The 22,155-nt window shown below is 34.9% G+C and overlaps 1 protein-coding gene across 8 annotated transcripts in view; it reads left to right on the forward strand.

The window, feature by feature from the left end:
* CFAP20DC (CFAP20 domain containing) overlaps positions 1 to 22,155 on the forward strand; it is a 68,905-nt gene that overhangs the window by 38,932 nt on the left and 7,818 nt on the right. For 6 of the 8 annotated variants that reach the window (XM_067003201.1, XM_013180356.3, XM_013180359.3 and 3 more), the window contains 2 exons: positions 2,301 to 2,504; positions 7,423 to 7,484. In XM_067003201.1, coding sequence (XP_066859302.1) covers positions 2,301 to 2,504; positions 7,423 to 7,484 — 266 coding nt within the window. Of the gene's footprint in view, positions 1 to 2,300; positions 2,505 to 7,422; positions 7,485 to 7,575; positions 9,115 to 22,155 lie in introns of those variants that run through there. The other 2 variants (XM_013180361.3, XM_067003203.1) reach the window with 2 other exon arrangements.

Below are 22,155 nucleotides of genomic sequence, written 5' to 3' on the forward strand. Positions count from 1 at the left end.
TTGAAATAAGTCGAAAAGACAATCAAATCTTTTAAGTTCTTTTGTAAAAAATCCCCAAATCTATACATCTTTCTTCATAAATTTTAAAGAAAAGACTCTCAGGTTTGGGAAATGTTTTGCCTTTATTAAAAAGAAGGATGAGAAAAATGTTCTTTCAATTCTTAGTGTTTTTATTCTGCACGGTGCTAGTTCATTCTGTCATTTTAATGACTGCATACCGATAGGTTCCTATATGAGGTAAGAAAGATAAGCAGGAGCTTCTCTTATAGTGATCAAATAAACGAAATACAGAAGGCTTCTGTATAGGAAAATTAACAGGAAATCAACAGCTTCAGTAAGATCAATGAAAATCTTAACAGCTGTAGGTCTGGTAGAATACTAATGCATCAAAGCAAATCAGACTTTCCAGATAAAACATAGCAAGCTTGATGTGTAGAGAACAAAAAACTGATAGTAGCTGAACTATTAACTTACATTTAGTAAGGTCTAGAGAAAATGTCATTTATTACTGTGGGATTAAAAATGGTAGTAATAATCAAATGATTCAGGAATGAAGCTTTGAGCTCAAAAGGCAGAGGTAAAAGGGGTGGCAGCTGTGCTAACCATGGTAGCTCATGCACTGCACAGACGAAATGGCAGACTGTATTTATCTGTGTGAAAAAGTAGTCTCCAAGTGCTTTAGATGACTCTGTAGAAAAGTCTGTAAATGACCTTTACAAAGACATCTAACAAAGAATTTGAGATACATGGTAAAAAATGTAAAATGTTGCAGTAGGCTTTAGAATTAATGATCTTTTTCACAAAGATTTGCATACTTGCACAACTGTTTCCATTTGAGCACCCTTCAATCATAAATCCTGCTTTACGTGATATATTTACCTGCTGATTGTCATCTTGCAGGCACACTTGCCATCAAATGTTGTTTACTTTGTTGTTTCAGTGCTAATTTTCTTTCTGACCATTATTTGCAGTAGATGACTTTAAGAGAAATCTGATAGACATATTTTTAGGTAATCCTGTGTCAAGGCAAGAGTTGGACTCAAAGATCCTTTTGGGTCCCTTCTAACTTGCAATATTCTGTGATTCTATGATTCCAGTATCATGGTAGTCAGAATGAGATACTTAAAATGTCAAAAATGTATGACATAAGTGCTACTCCCACAGACTTAGTCTTCGGCAGTAACATTTACTGAATTCTTACCTAGAATTAAAATAGCAAGTATTATTTTACATGCTATTGAGATAATAATTGTTGATTTCTTTTATGGTAGCCATGAATAAATAAAATTATACTATATGCTTTCATTCTAAAACTATTTTTGCAAATACTTAGTAAAGTATTCTAGAGCTTGATCTGAAATCAAGGTTCTTTTCATTGCATGATGTGATTACATGTATTACTAAAGGAGAAAGGTTTCTGAATCTGTCCTTGATTCAAAATTCATTTCCATTGTGCTTGGTATTACACATCCTATGCAGTTCAGTACTGTGAATGAATCTATGGCCATATCCCCGGTTAAACTTCCAATGGGGAAATAAGTAAACAAATAATACAGAAAAAAAGTACTGTGTCACTGAAAATGACCTCCTGTTTGAACAGTGTTATCTCATAATCTGTCTAGTGAAAGTGAGCATTTTGCATTTGATAAGCTTTTGGACTGTGGATCAAATTAAATATAACAATTAGAGTTACATTAACAATTCAACCAGTGAGCATAAAGAAAAATGAAAATAAAGTGGCATTTATTTTCAAATGTATACACTAGCAAGTTACCAAAATAACTTTTAAAATTTAGTGCTGTCATGTAGCATTCCAAAGAAATTTTATTCTGTACTTGAGAAATAACTAAATATTATATTGATGGTGTTTATGATACTATAACTATGTTATTGGGCTTATTTCAAGATTTGCATTTAATGTTTAAGCAATTTTAACTGCTGGATTTTCAAACTTTTGGGATTCTGCCTTCATATTATTATTAATACTAATACTACTAATAATAATCAATGTTTTTAATTACAAGGGAACAGCAACTTACCAAATACTCTGGATCCAAACTGTAGTACATGATAATGTTTGTACTCTTCTTCCTTCCTGTAATGATATGTAAATATGCTTCATCTTCATAGCTGAACAGAAATCTATTAACTAATATTTTCTAGTAAAAATTTTGTTTCTCTTTAAGTATAGTAGCTTCTTGAAGAGTCCCCAAAAGATCCCCCCCAAGGTATCCATTTCATTCATATATTCTATTCCATCATCCGGTCTATATTGTTGACTTTTCAATTTTATTTCATAGGAGTATGACTGGAAAAACTACCAGACAAGTAGACTGAGTGTATCTGAACTACAGATGCTGGCTAGCATGAAGAGGCAACAAAATGAAGAATTAAGAGATACAGAGATCTCTCATGGGCTAAGCGCATCACAGATAGACAACTGCAATGTTAGCATAAGTACAAGCAGTGATGATACAGCAACCTGGAATTCTTGTTTCCCACCAGTAAGTCTGATCCTACAGTGTTTTCTGTAAAATTCTCTGAGTGTTTACACAGTTCCTATTAATTCTGAGGTTCAGGGGTCCTAAATATAATATTTCATGGAGTATCTTTGCAATTTAAGTTATCATTACCAAGCATTTTTTAGAACTTGACAAGTAAAACACACAAACAAAACATGCACTTCCTGCAGCTTCTATAGGGCCACCATGGAAAAGGAGCAAATCTATTATATGTATTCTTTCCTACAATCCTGAGTAATCATGTAGGCGTTACAGCTTGTCACAATAGCATCTGACAACCTGCAGGTGTGTGTGATATAGTACTTAAAAATAGTTTCAAAATGAATGAAACCCATATATACCAGTCAGCAATTGCATTATAGTATGAGTAATGGAAAATAATTGCTTCTTAGAATGATAAAGGCTCATTACTGAACAGCTAACTGTTTAAGGGACTGAAGCAGGAGAATAGTGGAAAGAAGCTGCAGTAGTTCTGAACACTTAGTGTGATCCTTCTGTATTTTACACCTTGTATCGTTACTTGTCCTGGCACAAAATGGTGCAAAATCACACACCTTCACTATGTGACAGAGCACTGTTATATGAAGCAGGGGTGTATTTGTTGTAGACTACTGAGAGTATTGATTGTGTGAAATCATAGAATAGCATTCCAGCAACTATATGAAGGTATTTGCAGGCGCTGCTGTAAAACTAGATAACCTCATACTCCATTTATATCACAGCAACATAGTTCTTATTTTATTATAGGTGAAACAATAATAAGCAATGAATATGGTTTAAGTAAAGCACATAACTCTCAGAGGCAGGTCCCATGTGAGAAGAGTAAATAGTGCTGTGTTGCCTCAGTGTAAATTATTGTAGGGTAAATGCTCTGAAATGCTCTGAAATGTCAGCTGCAAATTATCTCCAGGGACCTATAGGGCCCAATAGAGGCCTGTAGTAGCAATCTTTCATAATGAATGACCAACGTAGCATTGGAACTTTGTGGTGCACTGGTAAATGAAGGATTCAAATGAGAAGAGTTGTATTGATAAGTGGGTAATTATACTAAGAAGAATTTGGTTTACAGAGTAATATTTTGCAGGCCATCAGAAAATTAATAGTTGGTTTTAACTATTTGAGATATGTCGACATTGTGCATTTAGTTGATATTGTCATACTTCTGATGCATTTACTTAGTACTCACTATGTAGAATCAAGCGGTATATGTCTGCAAGACTAGACAAATGGAACTCAATTAAGCAGAGAGAATAGCAGTCTTATTAACTTTGGACTAGCTTAATTATAAGGAAGTTGATAAGAATATTTAGGCAAGTCAGTTTTGGCTAATACAAATTACATGACTGAAACAAAATGATCTTTTAAAATGAAATGTACTGCTCCGGTATTTAGTGAAGCCCAATGTGATTGCAACAACAGTTTTTTAATGTCACTGCCTTGATCAGTTTCTGTATGTTTCAGACTAATAACGTTAGTTAAAAAAAGTGTTTAGATACAAGAGTTTAGTCATTTAAATTGTAATTTGATATAGCTGTGTTTTTTTGTTGTCTTACAAATCTATAAATCTGTCAGGTAATTTCATATAGTTATTTTCAGAGAATCTCCACACTTAGCATTCACATGTACAGTAAATGTGTTATTGTATGCATAGGTAGTCTACATAACTGAGAGATCAAAATACAGCCTATCCAGTGTGATTAGAGCACGTTCAAAGGTTGTTGCTCTTGTATTTCAGTCTTCCACCATGCAGGATACTGCTGTAAGATCTAAAATGAGTAAAGTCGTCATTTCTTCAGCTTCCAGTTTTTACTCAGAGGTGTTTCTTATATATGTTAAGATACTTATATGTACAAGAAAAGCAAATTTGTTTTTATGTCCACTGATTTTTACTATTACCATCATACAAGTTGACTTGAGAGAATTTGCAAATGACCAATCCCAAAATGACATGCGCAAACTGGAGAAAAGTTTGTATGTGTCTGTAGCAATCTTGCTTTTGCAAATGATTTTAGCTGTACAAAAAAGAAATAGAAGTAATCCTCATATAGTAGCTTAAGAAATTAAGGACGCTTTGAAATTCTTGTCATGATTAACCTTTCATGCTTACATGTGTTTTAAGATAGTATCTTTTTGATTATTTAAATCAGTAATATCTACTCTGCTTTATCTTATGGACTTCAAAGATAAGAAGATAAATAAGGAGTTTTTTTATTCTAAATTTTCATTCATTTTACATAACCTTTTTGTCCCTTGTTGGAATCTATGGCAACAGCACCACCAGACGGCAGATTTTTGTGTATCTTTCATTTTGAAATACAAACGATGTTTTGTAAGGCAGTGCAGGATATAATCATGTTAGACAGTGAATGTACATATAAAAGTAATATTTTATATATAAAACACATTTTAGTAAATTTATTTTTCCATCACTTGCCACTGTTAGCGTGATTTCCAGATTCATTGAAAATTTTGCACTTATTACTGACTAATGAATCTCAGAAACCCTTTTGAAGTAAAGGCAGATAGATCAATCATACTGTTAAGCTGCAGTTAGAAAAGATGAACAGATGTCCTTAAAAACTATAAAACTGATATACTAAAACTGTATTTTACAACCTATGATAGTTTACCAAAAACTGAGTATATGCTGTCAGGAGAAATTGTTGAAATGCAAGTTGTTTAGCAGCTGCTGTAAACTATGACAGCCAGAAAGGAATAAAATAGCTTTGAATATTATACATTACCCAGCTATAAATATAAACAGCTTCTTTTTAAAAAAAAAAAAATTATTTCATAGGAGAGCTGTAAATCCTTACAAAAACTGTGGGGGGCACAGCGCAAAGTTCCAAATTCATAATACATATTTGTAGGACTAAATATTTTAAAATACAGTATTTGACGGTGTCTTACCCAAATGTTTTTCAAGGTCTGTGAAGTTAAACACTATCTTTACAACAATATGAAAGACAGTTCTGTATATTGCAGAGTATAATGTTAATTTATCTACACATATACTTATTATCCAAGGAATGTTGCAAAGCTTAGAAAAAAATTCTACTTTAATGCCTTGCTCTGTTCTAAAGATCCAGTAAGACCTTCCTGCCCTGCCAGGGAAATGGCATATTCAGCTTCTTGGCTAGCTGTTTCCAGACAACTTAGATATAACACAAGAATTTTGGAGCAAGAGCACATATAAGAGAATTTAGGATATCTTCTTGCATATGCTCCCTGATTCTCAGTCAGAACTGCAAAGGAGAATGAAGATTCTCCTGGATTGTTCATTGATGAATCCTAGAGATTGCAGTGGTGTAATGCTGTGTTATCAGACTCCAAAATGTGCTCACCACTAAGACCTGTCTTTCAAGTAAAGAGTACTCATAGAGCAGTAAGATTACTTGTTCTCCAAGCAACTTCCTAAATATAAATTCAATCTAATCAGGTTTGACCTGAAAAACCTTTCAGATTTCCAGGTTCACGCCTAATTTGGGGAAGGTCTTCTGACCTCCATTGTGATGATTCAAGAAAGAAAGCCACTTAAGACAAAAATGTTCTGGCAGAAGTGAAGTCTGACAGACAAGAGGAGTGATATTTAAACCCAGAATTATTCCAGCTGAGAGCTCAGTTTGACAACCCCTGGAGGGATCTATTCACATCAAGTCAAATTGCAAAACTAAGGCAGACTATTCTTTACTATGAAATGAGACTAAAAATTATTTAGACAGATATTCTGGTTCATAGACTGACTAATTCACTTTCTGTCTCATCCTCAGTCTTCTACTAGCCATCATGTGGGAATTGCACTATCCACGACCAGGCAGTGACTCATATTTGGCAGTAATTAGGATGTCATTCATCCTGAGCATATATTTTACAACATCCCTCCTGACTTCCTGAAACCATGTGAATGTACTGATTTTTTTATTGATTTCTGTAAAAATATAGTTCCTTTCATAATACTTAGTATTTATTTTTAGCCATTGCGTGTACTAATTCGTACAAGTATTTTTAAATTGTGCTTGTGTTTTCACTTATTTCTGCAATTGCTTCAGTGGTTTGTTTAGAGCTGGTTTTGATGTGTGGGATAATGTGAGGGGGTCCTCTCTGGAAGCGTATATATTGAGACAAAATATATTTCTGAATTTTAGAATTCTTGAATTTTTATGAGTTTATGAATATTGGTGTTTATGGCAAATAGCTGTTTTAGTGCCATAAACACCAAATAATGTAATTTCAAACTTTTAGATGCACATTCTTACAATAAGCAGGTAAGATTTGAAGATATTTTTTAAAAAATAATCATGCTTTTTTATGAATATTCTTACAGTCCGCTGTTAGTAATCCATGAACAGCTTAATCCAGGTTTCAAATCAGCAGTTCTATTAAGAAGCATGTGTGCTTCAGCAGCCTTCATGTGGGACCACTAACATTCCCCCTAGTGCTTCTGAGAAGATAAGAGCCATGCCTGCCAGCCCTATCAGCTCTGGCTCAGGGGTGTGTAGCCTTAAGAATCGTTGGTTGTGCACAGGTACAATGAAGTGTCCCTGCACCATGCTTCCTATATACGTACAACCCAGACTTGCCTAACAGACAAGACTTTGCCACCCTTCCCTCTCTGTTTCTTGACTCTGTCCGACACTCTCACAGACAGCAGAGAAATGACTGTGTGGTCGACTCCTTAATTCATATGTATTTCCACCCAGACAAGAATCATCTGTTAACTTTGCACAGTTAGGATCCGAATATCCCTTTTAAATTTCACAGATAAGATGAAAGACTGTAAAATTCCAATATCAGAAGCTTCAAATGTGTATCCTCATAAAGGATCTCTTACATACTTTTGAACATTCTGAAAGTATATTTGCAAAGTTATTTTCTCATTGTTATTTTTTGTTTTCCATAGCCCGTCAGTCAGGAGCATCACTATCAGAAAGAAATGAGCCCACTTTCTCATTCCAACCCACGGTAAGACTCCATGTATAGCCCAGGCAGTAAGAATTAAGGTGGAGTGCTCTGAATGCTAAATGTGACTTTCTTTGATTTAATCTCTTTTCAGTTGCAGCTTCCTCTCAGAAGGCTTTACTATTGCTCTTTTTAGTCGTTGACTACAGGTTGCAGTATGCCTACATTGTCCCAGAATGCAGAGCTGGATTCTGCATGGTTTGGATGTACCTCTGTGTATTTAAAGTAGCCGGCACAGGCCTGGCTCCTAAACCTGCTTTGATGTGTTTTGATGTTCAGCAAATCTTCTTCAACTGGCATATATACACTCTCACCTGTTTCTCTCTCCCTCTCTCTGTCTCTCTGCTTTGAAGGCTCTGAAGAAAAATTCTGCATGTGACTCTAGATGTCAGGGAATCCATTTATTACAAAAAATTGTAACGTTCCTTAATTAAACAGGACTTTTCAATAGATAACCCAGTCAGGAGAGGGTGCTATGTTGTAACACTGTGGGATAGTTCAGACAAATCCTGCCTACAATGTATTTTGACTGTCAAGTTCTTTGTCTTATCTGTTTTGTTTGGAGTCAGCACCAGAATCCCTGTGACTTTATCATAAGATAAGATAGGGATTTGAAGACAAGAGGAGAGGGTGGCTAAAGAGAAGTGATGAAAGTTGAGACGACCAAAATTAATTGTTCTGTTTTAGAACTGCCTTGTACCTGTGAAACCCCAGCATCACTTTGCCAATTTTTAACAGCCTGAACAGGAGGCGTACTTATTTCAAAAAGTAGTCCTGCTTCACTTTCAGTTGTTGTGATTAACATGGATTTTGCATGTCCAGATTTTAGCTGGACAATGCATGGATGTTGGGAGGAATATGAGGAGAGGACATTTCAGATACGACCATGAAAGAGTTTGCTGGATTTTTTTTCAGGATATCAACAGTGTGAAACTTTATGATCATGCACTGCAAGTCAGTTGTGCAGCATAATATGTATTTCTCCTCACATAGATGTTTTCAGTCACTTGTTTCACTTCCATCCACATTTTTATTATCTTCTTGTTAGATTTTATGGAGTGAACAATATGAAACTTGCTGTGCAAGTTCACCCAGATGTGTCAGTTATTGCAGCATATGTTTCTTGGTGCACATAGTATATTACTGGAGTTAAAGTGTAATCCTGGATTCCTGTTCCATTTCATATGTAAATCTACGTGCTGATGTCAGTCTAGAAAACCTCTCTAACTTGGGTGTTACTTATCAGAGGATCTATCTCAATCCTAATTGTTAAAATGAATGAAGTGGATGGAGACACTTGACTACAGCCCACAGATTAAGATACCAGGTACCTTGTGACTGACAATTTGTCGAGAACTCTATTCCAGAGTGATTTCATAATTCTGATGATATTAGAATAGCCTGTATTTTAGTACAAGCTGTGTTTTTTTCTGCTTTTTACCCATAGGTTGGTTGAGTCGGGTTTTTTACTTTTATGCATGTGTTAAAGCAATTTTATACTCAGTACACTTCATATACTGAAAAAGAGAATAAACACCATTATCTGTAAAAATAAAGCATTTCAGCATATTAAGTTAATATGGTCAACAATGAAAACTTGCATTTCCATATAATAAAATCTAAAACAAAATAATATAAATTACAACTTAGTTCTTATGCTATTTTAATCCAATACACACAGTAGACTTAAATTTCTGTAGAAGTCATTTTCGAGAAATGTGGGCAAAGTATTCGTAAAATACCTGAATACTTGCAAGTGCTTCATAAATTCAGTAGCCCTTGTGAACTGCCAGAAAAGTATTATTGGGCTGTAAATACAGAAGATGACAAAATTATGAGGTCAGTTTGCATCATGATATTAAAACTGGAGACGATATGATTGGAATACCATCATTCAGATCGTTACCTTTCATTTATAATGGAAAACTGGGTAATGTTTTCCATATAGGGTGTGTACCTAGATGAGAGAGAGATAAAATAAATGGCAATTCTGTAACTTAGTTCCTGAGCTTTTTTAAAAGCCAATTTTAATAGGTAATGTACAGGCAAGTAAAAAATATCTAAATCTTTGTGAGCCTACTGTAGCTACGTAGAGGAACACACAGGACAATACTTGAAAAATTGGTATATTCTATGTAGATCAATGGGTAGAAATACCGTGGTGTGAAGACATTTAAATGATGTACTTACTGAAACAACAGTTTGTTTTTAAAAGTGATAAAGAATTCGACAGGTCTGACATAACTTTAAAAAGTGTATTAGTGATATTTTCTGGGAAATGAAAAAAGAGCAATGTGGTAGCTATTGTCCAGTAAATGTAGCTTCTGTCCATAATAAGATAAAAGAACAAGCCAAGAAAGAAAGCACCTGTGAAGATAATGGAAATGCAGTCAATAAAAAGACGCAGCTAGACTCGTTTTCCATTGGTTCCACTGGGTAAAGGTCATAAGTCTGCCAAGAATATTGCTACTGCAGTACAAATCACCCCCGCATCACGCTGCTTTGCAAGGCACAGAACCAGTTAATGAAAGGAGACAGGCTGACTGCAGAGGCTACAGAGCCAGATGAGCAAGAAGATGCAGTGTTTCAAGCCTTAGCTATGCAGTTCCCACAGGCTGACTAGCTGTATGGTCCTAGCTGAACTTCAGAATTGCTCTTTTCCCTCCAAATAGGAGTCTAATTATCTTTGTTACTTCTTCCTCTAGTGCAGGGGCTGGAAGCTGCTATGTACTCTGCATCTACTTAGTAAGCATTTAAGCAGCGTTGTCCTTCAAAATATTTGTGTGTTATAGAAAGTTTGGAAGTTTCATTAAAGGAAATGCTGAAAGAAAATTCATATTGAAAAGAAATTTCAGTCATACTGAACTGCAAAATGTGGAACTATTCTATAAAAAAGATCACTTGAGCCTAATTTTGTGAATACATTTTCTGAACTACAGATGCTCTTCAGAAAATTTATTTCTGATAAAAGCTGATTTTCCATCTTTGAGAAAGAGATATTTTTTTTAAGATGAAATCTTCTTTATAAGCATTGCCTCACCAGCTCCTCAGCTGGCATCCTACTCAACTCTTCCCACTCTACCAAATTAAATTTGTTCCTCTGAAGTTCAAACAGCTGTTCCCCAGAAACCACGCTACGGTAGGTCATAAATATTTCAGTACTTCATTGGGTATCCTTTCACAGGAATTATATTTTACTTCGGAAATTTCATATAAAATGTACATAGGCAAATTTTCAGGTAGGTTTCACCCAGACACTTGATTTTACATGTTAAAAAAAAATGTATTCCCATAGTGAATTGTGGGCACAAAGATATGACGATAGTAAATATATACCTAATTTGAACTATGTCCAAGAATGTAAGAATAGCACGTACAGCACAGGCTTCATTTTACGAGAAAGTATATTTGTCAGTGGTCTCAAACCAAAGAATGAGTGATCAAGATATGTTTCATTCATAAATGATTTTTTTTTTGTTAATCTGAAGTTTAATTTGTTCATATTATTGGCTGGCGGGTTTCATATGTTAACGGCTGTAAAATCAACAGCCTCCCCAAATTGCTCTATGTACGTGGAGCTGATGGGATTTCCAAAGGTGGCTGGAATCTGCAGAAGTTAATTAGTATATCAGTCAATGAAAAGTGATACTTTGAACTACAGTCTGTACTTCTGCTGTGGGCTTGGTCAGGGCTGCCTTCACAGAATTACCAGGAGTAAACAGGACTGTAGTTCCTTACCAGCTCCAGCCCAGAGCTGGACTGCTGGGAGCTCACACTTGCCTGGCTGGTATGTGAAAGTGTGTGTATGCATCTGAATATAGTGCACACACCCATTCAGCCCTATGTGTTGGAGCTGGCCTCGCTGTAGGACCTGCTGGGTGATCATGATTCCCTGTTAATACTGAGAGTGCTTCTGCAGCTGATGATGTAGATTGTCAGCCCTGAAATCCCAGCAAGAAATTGAAGAAGCTATGTGATGTCATTTGCCAAGTTCCCTATTTACCCTTTCCACTATCTTGTTACAGTTGCTCTGCAGTGGTAGGATTCAGTACCACTGTCAAACCAGTCCAGTAGCTGACTCATAAAATAAGCTCGATTTATCTTCTCCATACATGCAAGTCAGTTGCTTCTTCCGTGAAATTTTTGTGTTTAAATTAGTTTCCATCAGTGGTTTTGTTACAAATAAAAAAGAAGCCTTTTAAAGCTAAGGAACACACTAGGTCCCTAAAATTTTAAGGAAAAACGGTATTATAAAGTGTTTATTAAAATTGCTAAATGGAAATAGATGATGCAAGTCAGGCTCACTTTTTGTCTAGATTTATGTTTTATCTATAAAAAGTGTCACACTACTGTGGTTTAAATCCCTCGTAGCTTCGCCACTGGTGGATGTGATATAAAGTTAATTGTGTCTATAAGAGGCTGATAAGGGCCTGCAGTCATCGACAAATGATTAATAGTCACCTCACCTCACATTGGCTTGGTACAAGCTAACTTAAGCAAGCTGTCTTGTTACTGTAACCTACATACGTTATATTAGACTGATCGGGATGTCATCATTCTTCCTTTGTCTACAATCTGAAAGAAAGAGGAAAAAACAACTAATGAAGTTTTCTTCCCTTTTTTGGTAAAGATATGTCTCCAATGGAAATGGTTCATATAACAAAAAACGAACAAGCAATGGTTGCCTTTTGTGATTGCATTCTATTGTTTAACATTACAATAAATGTTATAGATTTGAAATTGATCGTCATAAAATAAATGTTTCATTGACTTGCAGATAAACATGTTTAAAGAGGACAATAACTTTTAAGTATCTCAAAAAAGTTGTAGATGTTGCCATAAGAAAAAAAAAAAAAACAGAACCCATATTCTTAGTTACTACTGTACGAAACACTGTGATTTCCTTATTTTTGTAATGACATGTATGCACAGTATACATGTCATAATGAATGACGATTTCATGATAATGAATCATGGAAATGGATAAACATGTTTCTTTAGCTAAATACATTTTTAACTTCTTATCAAACTTGATAGCTGATAAAATTCTAGTAAATTAGTTAAATGTAACTGCCAGTTCTTTATATGCATAACTCTTTGACCACTCTCTATTAATTTTAGGAAGTAAATGAGTCTTTACACTTTCTTTAAAATTTTCTGGTACCAGTCCTTTTCATAAGGTATTGTTGCCATAAATATTGCCATAATAATAGCACCTGATATTTACATAAAGTATCGATGATGTCAGCACAAATCCACAAACCTTGCAAACACTTAAGTACAAATATTAAAGGTATGTTCAATTTTGAGGCTACCATTCAAGTGTTCTCATCCATCCCAGATGGAAACTACACATGCCAGTAGCTGATGCATATCATTGCACCTCTCAGAGATTCAGTAAGATTAAACTCACCTATAAAATGATGCAGTAGGAGAAAGATTGTAGTTATAACATTTATTTGCACTAAGCCAGAATTTCTCTAGCATGCATGCTGTAAAATTCAGATGCAAAACATCTTTGTCTCCCGTACTTCCAGGCAAGGGCTTAAATAGGAGAATAACTTAAAGTTGAGAAGGAAATTTAAAGAATGAGTTTTGCAAACAAAGAAGCATATTTATTTTTATGATTCATTAGAAGATCAAAGTCATACAACTCCATTACTTCTGCAAAACAGACGATATTACATTATGAAGTATTACAAAATTACATAACAGTTGTCAAAATAAGTGAACAAAAACAATGTATCACAAAAGGTACTTTGTCATTGTACTTGTTCACTTACTTTACTCATACACAAAATAGAGTAATTTACAATAGGTCTCCTAGTTGTTAATCTGAATTAGCAAAGTGCTGCTGCATTTGTCAGGTTATAATATGCATGAAAAAGAACATGACAATAGAAGCAAATGACACAGGAAACATCTAATTGAAAAGGTTAAATTTTTTAATCATGGTGGTAAAAAGCTTAGCTTCAGAAAGATTATTGAGAACCAGGTGGCTAACACATAAAAGCTTGTTAAAATAATCCAGAAATGGCTTTCTCTTGTATAGGAATCTGAAAACATAATAAGTGGCAGCATATACACTAAGGGACTGGACATGGCAAATGCTCCTAGTCATGCTTTTGAGTCTATGTTAATATAAAGTAGTTTGTCTGTTGTACTTGTAGATTCAGGAGTTACTGAGAACATTTTTATTGTTCCACACTTTTTCTGAATATTCCTGAGCCATTGAAAGCGAGTGTTCTAACTACGCTTATATGCAGAGATGAAGAAAAGACCAAAAAAAGTCAACTATTCCCTACTATTGTTCCTAGCTTCTCAAGTAAAACCAAAGTAATAACAAACGAACACTGCTATTTTCATTCTGTTGAGAATTGGCCATCTGCAGACCACAGGTATTTTTCCAGTAAATGGTTACCTTCACAGTGGGAGATGAGAAGGTTTGTTAAGAGATTCAATTGTAAGACTTCTCTGGGATTTTTTTATTTTTTTTTAAGAACCTACCAAAGCAAATTAGAAACTCACATACTGACTTAACAGCTACTCTGGGACAGTTATCTGCATAGGGAAGGCTGTGGAATCAGGATCTCCATTTCTATGGAATCAGTCTTTGTAACATGCAGGCTCGTCAGAAATGATTATGTGTGTGAAATCTTTTTCATAATTCACAATATGCAATAGACGCTTGTACTGTACAGAGAAGCAGTAGGCTCTAGGACACTGCAGGAGTGATAAGTGTGAAAGCCTCCTCTTTTAACATAAGCCATAGTCCCTGAGTGGGACTCTGAGGTTGTCCATGATAACAAGAGTCAGAACGCCGTGACCCCAACTGTCCATGTTGTTATCCCTCCTAACACTCAAGATAATGGGTGTTAAAACCACTTCTGTGCAAAAATATCAGTCATTGTCCTGAAGAATATGAGAAAGGAAACCATCCAAAGAACAACAACAACAAGAAAAGAGTTTAATAGCAACAATTGTTAGTATTCCTAGTGGAGCAGTCTCTCAGCTCCTTAGAGACTCTGAGAAAGATGTATCTGGCCCTCTGGTCTCCCTTTTTGGCCTCAAAATCTGATTAATTTCAGGAGCTGAGAATCAAGGCCTTTATCCTATTCTGTACGCCAGCACATAGTCTTATTCATGGGGTCAGCATCTCCTCTGCTATATGCTGATGCTATATCCTTCAGTCCTATCCTATTTCTCCATCCCTCTTTAAAAGCAGAGTTATAAATACTCTTCTTTTACAGCAGGTGCTTCTTTTCTCAATAAAAGGAATATGCTTGTATATCTGCCTCAAGACTAGTACTGTAGAAAAAAATACAGGAAAATATGGGGCTGCATACATCAGATTAGATGGTTCATGTCTCGTGTGGTCATCACGCATGTTAATGGACATGATGTGTTACAGCAGCAAAAATAACATTGAACAGATGTATTATAGGGCCTTCAATGTCCCCTGTACATCGTTAAAAAATGTGAAGGACCTAGCTGTATTCACATTCTTGAAAGAGAGTGGTTACTGAATACTCAAAGGTGAGGAGTACTCTAAACTGCAATAACATTGACAGAGGGATTTGTCCAGAAACCTCTGCCTGCAGTATAAATGTCAGTGCAGAATAGCGGGGTACTGCAAATGGCACTTTTTACCAAATGTATATGCTTACGATGCTGTTCTTTTGCATCTTCATGACACTTGGATGAATAAAGATATTAAGAGAATGGTATATGGCCCCATAGCATTTTTTGCTAGGCAAATTTCAGTCAGTCTTCCCTGAATGAAGTGTCAGTGCCTACATAAGGTGAGACAAGAGATTTTATATTTATTGCTGCACATAGAGAACAAATCAGCTGGTTCATATCTGTAGAAGCCTGTGTTCATGTGACAAGGTGTGTTCATGATATCAAAGGAGCCAACTGTTTTAGCCTTTCCCAGGACGTAACACATGCTGTCTGTTCATGTACGGACTAGTCATCCCTTATTCCTGGCAGGATGTCTGAAAGAGATCTTTCTTTTTTTCCTAAAAAGCAAAACTGCCTGGGTTTCCAAGGGCACAAATGCCCACATCTCCCTTCCCTGCCACCCCGGTATCATTTGTGCATTTGCTTTGATCCATCATGCAGAGTGTTGGTTTTGATTCCTTTATGTGATTTTGCTGTTGTTAGCAGAACTTGATGTTTTTGAAGAATCAGACCGAGGTACCATACCTCTCACTTTTGGTAATGATCAAATTTCTAGCTTAATGCTTTACCATTTAAGGTATTAATATACTAGAAGGTCAGCATTTCCTAGCATATTTTTTTTTCACTTTCTTGAAAAAGAAAGATAATTTTCACAGACTAGGAACATTCAACTGTATCACCTTTAACAAGTTTGATAATATTAAAGTTAGTGTTCTTTTGAGTCATGTTCTCTCCATTGATTTTTAAAAGCCCTCTGGCTCCATGTCATCCATTAAAAGTTAAATGGGATGCAGTCTACATCCAGGACACACAGAACAGTAAAGTGCCATTAGTGGCTGTGGAGGAAAGGAATTATTTTAATTGCGACAAGACTCGTTAGGTTCTAAGTTCAGGTGTTTCCTGAATAACAAAACATTAAAACATAATGTTTAAAATGCATGGTTTATTTAATTGTTAAAAATATGTGGAAGAAGCAGCAAATCCTTCCTAACAGATGCTTCATTAAATGTGGAAATCCAGTTGATTCACTGATCAATGAATATCTGATGTACTTTATTAGAATTCACTTGTTTAAGATTAGCTTCATATACAGGAATTTTAACACACCTTCACAAATTCATTACTTCCAATTTATACAGCTGGTCTTCTGATAACTGAATCAAAGCGAGCAAAGAAGAAAGGGCCAGTATTTTATTTAAATTAGATGATAAAACAGTGGTTTTCTCTATTAGTGTCATTTATATTGCTATTGAACATCAAGACTATAATCTAGCCAGCAAGTAAACATGGTGATGAACTAGAGGTTTAGCCTTTAAGTAAATTACAGTTAACAATTTAGATTGGGGTTTGTTTGTTTGTTAAAGTCTCTTTGTCTCCATTGGAAGTATGGTGTTTGGCAGGCTAGATTTGCTGAAGTGGTTTGGGGACAGGGAAAAGTCATTCTGTAAATACACTCACAATTTTCTAAAACTTAGTGGTAGCAAAAAACAAGTTCCAGTAAGGCATACAGTAAATGAAGATATTATGTATTAGGGATGGAATGAATCTGTCACTTTGACGGATTGTGAGGCAAAGAACAGATTAACAGATTACTCATAGTCAAAATGTAGCTCACTGTGAAAAATGTGCAGGAAATGATAAGTGTTGGTTTGTGCTGATTTAATGATATTTTGAAACTACAATAACACTCCAGGAGAATAATACAATGTAGCACATCTTGCATTTTTTAATCATCAACGTATTGCTGGATTGACCTTAAATCCTTCTGATATTTCTTCTTAAAATATAGTTTTCCGTTCATGTAAAGTCATACAGACATGTATATTTATGTACTTTTTCAAATTTTTATTAAAATCTGTACTCAAAAATCTTTGATATGTATGTATTATATACTCTGTATTCCTTTGGTAGTATATCTTGATTTTCTGTATACTCACTGAGTTTTGCATTGTAGAAATACTGTTCTACTCATGTGGAGCTAAGTGACACTGAAGAGTGATTTATAAATTAATAATGAATGTTGCTTGGTTTAGGGCATATTTGTTTAAGAACTTGTAAGAATGTTCACAACTGAAATTATTTAAAGCATTTTATTTGCAATAATGGACAATTTAAGGCTAAGACGATTTCACAGTTATTACAGATATATAGTGGAATGACCTGAGATTTGATTTCCTTTTTTATTTTTAAATCTTAAGATTGCATATAACACAAGTAAATTGTATTGTTAACAGGCTTCAGAAGTCTTTGCTTTACTACTGAAACTAATATTGAAGGCTTTATTTCTATGGAAATGTTTCTATTTTTAAAAAATCTCATTACACATGCATACATAATATATTACAAAGCAGAATCCAAATAACTGTTTATTAAGTAAACTGATTTAAATAAATGAAGTTACACATATCCATGAAGTTCAGCAGATGTGTAAAAAACTGAAAATTCAGATCTGCTAGTGTATAGGAGCCTAAAAATTAATGGATGCTCCAAAACCAATATAGCAGGGAATGGGTGAGGGGTTAGGTCACAAAGCTAGGTGACTTTGTATTGATTTATTTAAGTATTAAGTTGGTCTCTCGCTACCTCTTTTAAATAGATACAATTAAAAATCCAAACAAAGTGAGAAAAAATAGGTCTTCATCCTACCTGAATATAGTATTTAATTTATATGAACCATACTTTAGATATGAGCTCATACTTTCCTTTCAGTGGATCATAGTAAGCTATTATTTACTTGGAGCACAAGATGTCAAGAATTGGTCCTTTTTTCCTTAAAATATTTTTGTACTCTTGATTTATACATTAGCATTCTCTGGCCCTCAACGGAGTTAATCAAATTATTCACTGTAAAAAATAATTTTGAGGCAAATGTGCTTCTCTTATTATCACTCAGACATGAGCCAGTTCTCCTCTAGTATTCATAAAAATTTACTAAGTAGTTCATGCAGCTAAATACCATCTTTTGTGTTCTTTATTGATTGTACTCTTCAGATGCTTAATAATCTCTCAATTTGATGTGTTCTTAATAATACAAAACTGATGTTACTTTTTCATTCCCTGGTTTGATGTAATTTTGCACTTGCCTTGCATTTTTTAAGTGTACTGCTAGGTTGACGTAATAATATGAGTATTCCTTTCAATTCCTATATAAACTATTAGACAAAGCTGTTGTACTGAAACTCTGAAGCATTTTAATTTTTTTAATAATATGGATTAAATGATCTAATTGATTTAAATAATACAAATTAAATATAATCCAAAAGAAAGGTGGTAAAGTATGCTATCTCAATTCACAGAAATGTTAGAAATCTTTATACTTAAGAAATTTGCCATTTTCTCATTCCATCTAGTAGGATAGCCTAAAAAGCAACTTTTAAAAAATAGGAGTATCAAAGGTGTTCAACAAGATTTAAATCAAAGCCCTGATTCTTCATTTTTCTGTTGATGGTATTATTGCTCATTGCAATAGTTCTGATATAGTATTGCCATTGGTTGAGTCTTTGTTTAAGTGCTGCTTTAAAAAGCATCACTAATTTTCTCAACAGATTTTACTGATGGATGCCATTTTCTGCAAAATTTACTATTCTGTCATAAAACTAAAAATTGCGTTCATAAATCCAAAAGATTTATTCTGTTTTCCATCACAGCTCAGCTATCATGTGATCTTTCAAAATATGACACTTATTTTCTGATTTTTTTTTTTAAGAAAAGACCAAGGCATAACGTATGTTTTATTATATTTTGATATGAAGAATTGCATCCAGAATAATTAAGAACCTCAGTGCCAGCATTAAAGATGCTTGCCACTTTGAATGTGTGTGGAATCTTTCTGTTCCAAGCCTTCATACAAAAAAAGTCACAATGTCAAATGACAGTACTTAGCATTCAGCATTGTTATCAGAAAAGCTCTAGATAGTTTATTGCGTGTTGATTGTATTGATTATAGCTTGAGGCATTGATAGCATAAATAGAGTATCATTAATTAGTCAGAGTGCTTGATTAGCTTTTCTGTTTTAAGGTGATAAACTAGCTTCTTGAAGAAGTTCATCCCAGAAATATTCTTTATTCAGTCCAAGTAAAAACACAACAAATGGGAACACAGGCCACAGTCTGCATTTCTCAAATGTTAATTGCTGGTTGTCTCCATGCTGTGCTCTCTACTTTTAGGCATGATCTACAAATTTTCTCTGATTTTTTTTTCAAATTACTGTATACACTCTGTCCCACACACAAATATGCTTTAAGTGCTTCCTAAAAGCATGTGCAGATTTCATTGTGAAAAAGTCTGTCTTGACTGCGAGACTACGTCATCTATCAGAATTACGATCGTAAGCTCATGTTTCAGAGGTTTATCAATCAACTATAAATATTTACTCTCTGCTGCAACTTGACCGAGAAGATTTCAGCACACATAAGCTTTCTTTTTTTAAATTTTAAATTTTACGAAGGATTGTCTTAGACATTGCTAACTGACATGTGGAAGTGATAAGCTAGTTTTTAATATATATTGTGTAAAACCTTAAAAGTAATATTATGTCAATAATGGATTCCTAATATTGCACTGTTTTATTTACTTTTCTTGGTGGTTAAAGCTATTAATTTTTCTTGGACAGTGAGGAGAAAAAACATGAACTGATTCCAGACTATTTCAATAGGAAATAAACTTACCATGCACTTCCTGTGCCTCAATCATAAATACATACACCTCTACCTCCCTTTAGAACCATCAAAATCCCTAGCTCTTACACTCACACCTGCTAGAGCAAATAGTAATTCTTCAACTGAGCCAGGTGCATCTTAATAAATATAAAGATGAAACTGAACAACTTCTGTACAGCAGAATTAACTCAGTTGAATTAAAAAAAAGGGACAAAATCATACAAATAATCACAAATCATCACATCTTTGATTTCTCAGACTTATCTTTCAGGAAGACTTTGCAGAGATGAGACTTCAAACTGAAATTTGTAAATTTCCTGAGTAATAAGAACCAAGAATATAAGAGAGATACTGGTTTGATGGCAAATGATTACCACCCTCCCTCCATGTTCCGTAAATGAGTTATCATTCTTTTCCCTTGGAAATAATTGCCTTGTTGTCTTTCCTTCCTTCATACTAACATCCTCTCTGCTCTCCAGGTACAAACTCCTTTTTATTTTTTTTTTTTAGAAATGATCTGATACCTATTTTTTATGAAAAACATGGATCTGTAAACTCTTCTGTTTTGTGCCAGACCTGTAGAACTTCATGTATGCTCTAAAGCTTCTTTACTTTTCTAACATTTGTTAGTCCGACTGAGTTAATTCTCTTTACCAGCAAGCACCATCTTTCCTCTGTCCTTGCACAACCGTAGCTTCAGCAGTCTTCCCAGCAGAAATACTTTAGTCCTTCTCTGTGTCTCAAACATCACTGTCTTTAAGTTGTAATGAACTGGGAAGAAAGGGTAGCTTGGGAAGTGGAGATGTAGATTAGCACTAATAGTTCTGCCTTGCCTTATCTAAAATTGTTGCAGTTACTCAAAAAGGTTGCCTTTACTGACTTTATGCTTCAGTACAATTGTAGAGGATTGGGTAAGTGCTAAAGCTTAGTGCTCTCTTACTGCTTGCTGTGAGCATGTTCAGATATTAGTGTTTGGCTTCATGTTGGCTGAGCATGAGGCAGCAAAAAACACGTGCAAGTGGTAGAAATGGAAAATAAATTCTACCATGCTACTGAATATCACATGCATGTACTTAACTGTTACTCCTGGAAGCTTTTGAAACTTTGCTGCAAATGAATAGTCTTTGGGTGAATTCAGGGAATGCAAAAATGGTAAGCAATGACAGAGAGCGCTAATAATGAGGTGTCTAGGCAAGGATATTGCTGTGTGGATTAGTTGTACCAGTTCTCACTGGCATTGGCTGAACAGCAGGGAAGGATAGGTTGTGAAGTTGGCCATATATGTGGAAATAGAATGATGGTATAAAAAAAAAAAATTTTGAACTATATTTTTTACATATTGAAATGATGGAAAAATCAATATCTCTTCCTTTAAATCTGCTATACTACTTGCTGGATTTCTACACCAGCAGTTCTGTTTCCTGAGGCAGAAAATTAGTTTTTTCCATTTTGACTGTAAACAGATAGGTGGTTGTCCCCTGATTCACCCCAGATTATGTGTACATGCCAGCAGGAGATGATGTGGAATCCATAACAAGTCCAGAAGTAAGAGAAAAACTAACAATAAAAAAAAAAAAGCAATTGGCATATTTTAGCAATTATAGCACATGACTGAGCCTTGCCAGATTTCGCTGTCAGAAACTCATCTTACATGAGATCATCAAGGCTTTTCAGAAAGTAGATGTACATTACCTGTTTACTTGGTGTTGGACAATTGATAGTCTGGCAATGTAAAGAAATCTGTCAAGCTTTGGGAAAATTCACCCTTTCTAGAGGAATCTGCGGATTCTGAAGTTACTTTCGCAGCCCTAGCTAATCTTCCCAGCCTCTAGTACAAGTTTGCGTGTAAAATGTTCTTGTGCCAGCTGTTGGAACAACCATGACCAAACATAAATTGAATCAATCCCAAACTAACTTTAATTTGCTCTGTAGAGCTGCACTGTTCCCACCGGCATGAAGCAAACACAGGGGAATTTAAAGACCCCTTTTCCCATCTAGTTCCCTTGCCTTGCAGTGAAAAAGGTTGGTCAAAAAGGATGGATCTACTTCTATCAATATAAGATGATTTACTGAGGTTCTTTGAAATCTGTTCAATATGTTCAATTTCGATCATTCAGTTTAGTTAGTTCTATGGAGGCTTTAATGTGTTAAACCTCTTAAATGCTGAACAGGAGAGATGGGAACGTAATGAAATATCAGCAATGCACCGTGTACAGAGATCAGTTTCCTCTATGACAAGAATTGTGAGATGTGGTCAACTACACAAGGATTGCCTGAACTTTGTGACTTAGATGTGTCCTTCCAGGGCTGTGTTTCTCTCTCTGGTAGTATA

The sequence above is a fragment of the Anser cygnoides genome, chromosome 10 (genome assembly GCF_040182565.1).
Source record: "Anser cygnoides isolate HZ-2024a breed goose chromosome 10, Taihu_goose_T2T_genome, whole genome shotgun sequence".
Lineage (NCBI taxonomy): Eukaryota > Metazoa > Chordata > Aves > Anseriformes > Anatidae > Anser > Anser cygnoides.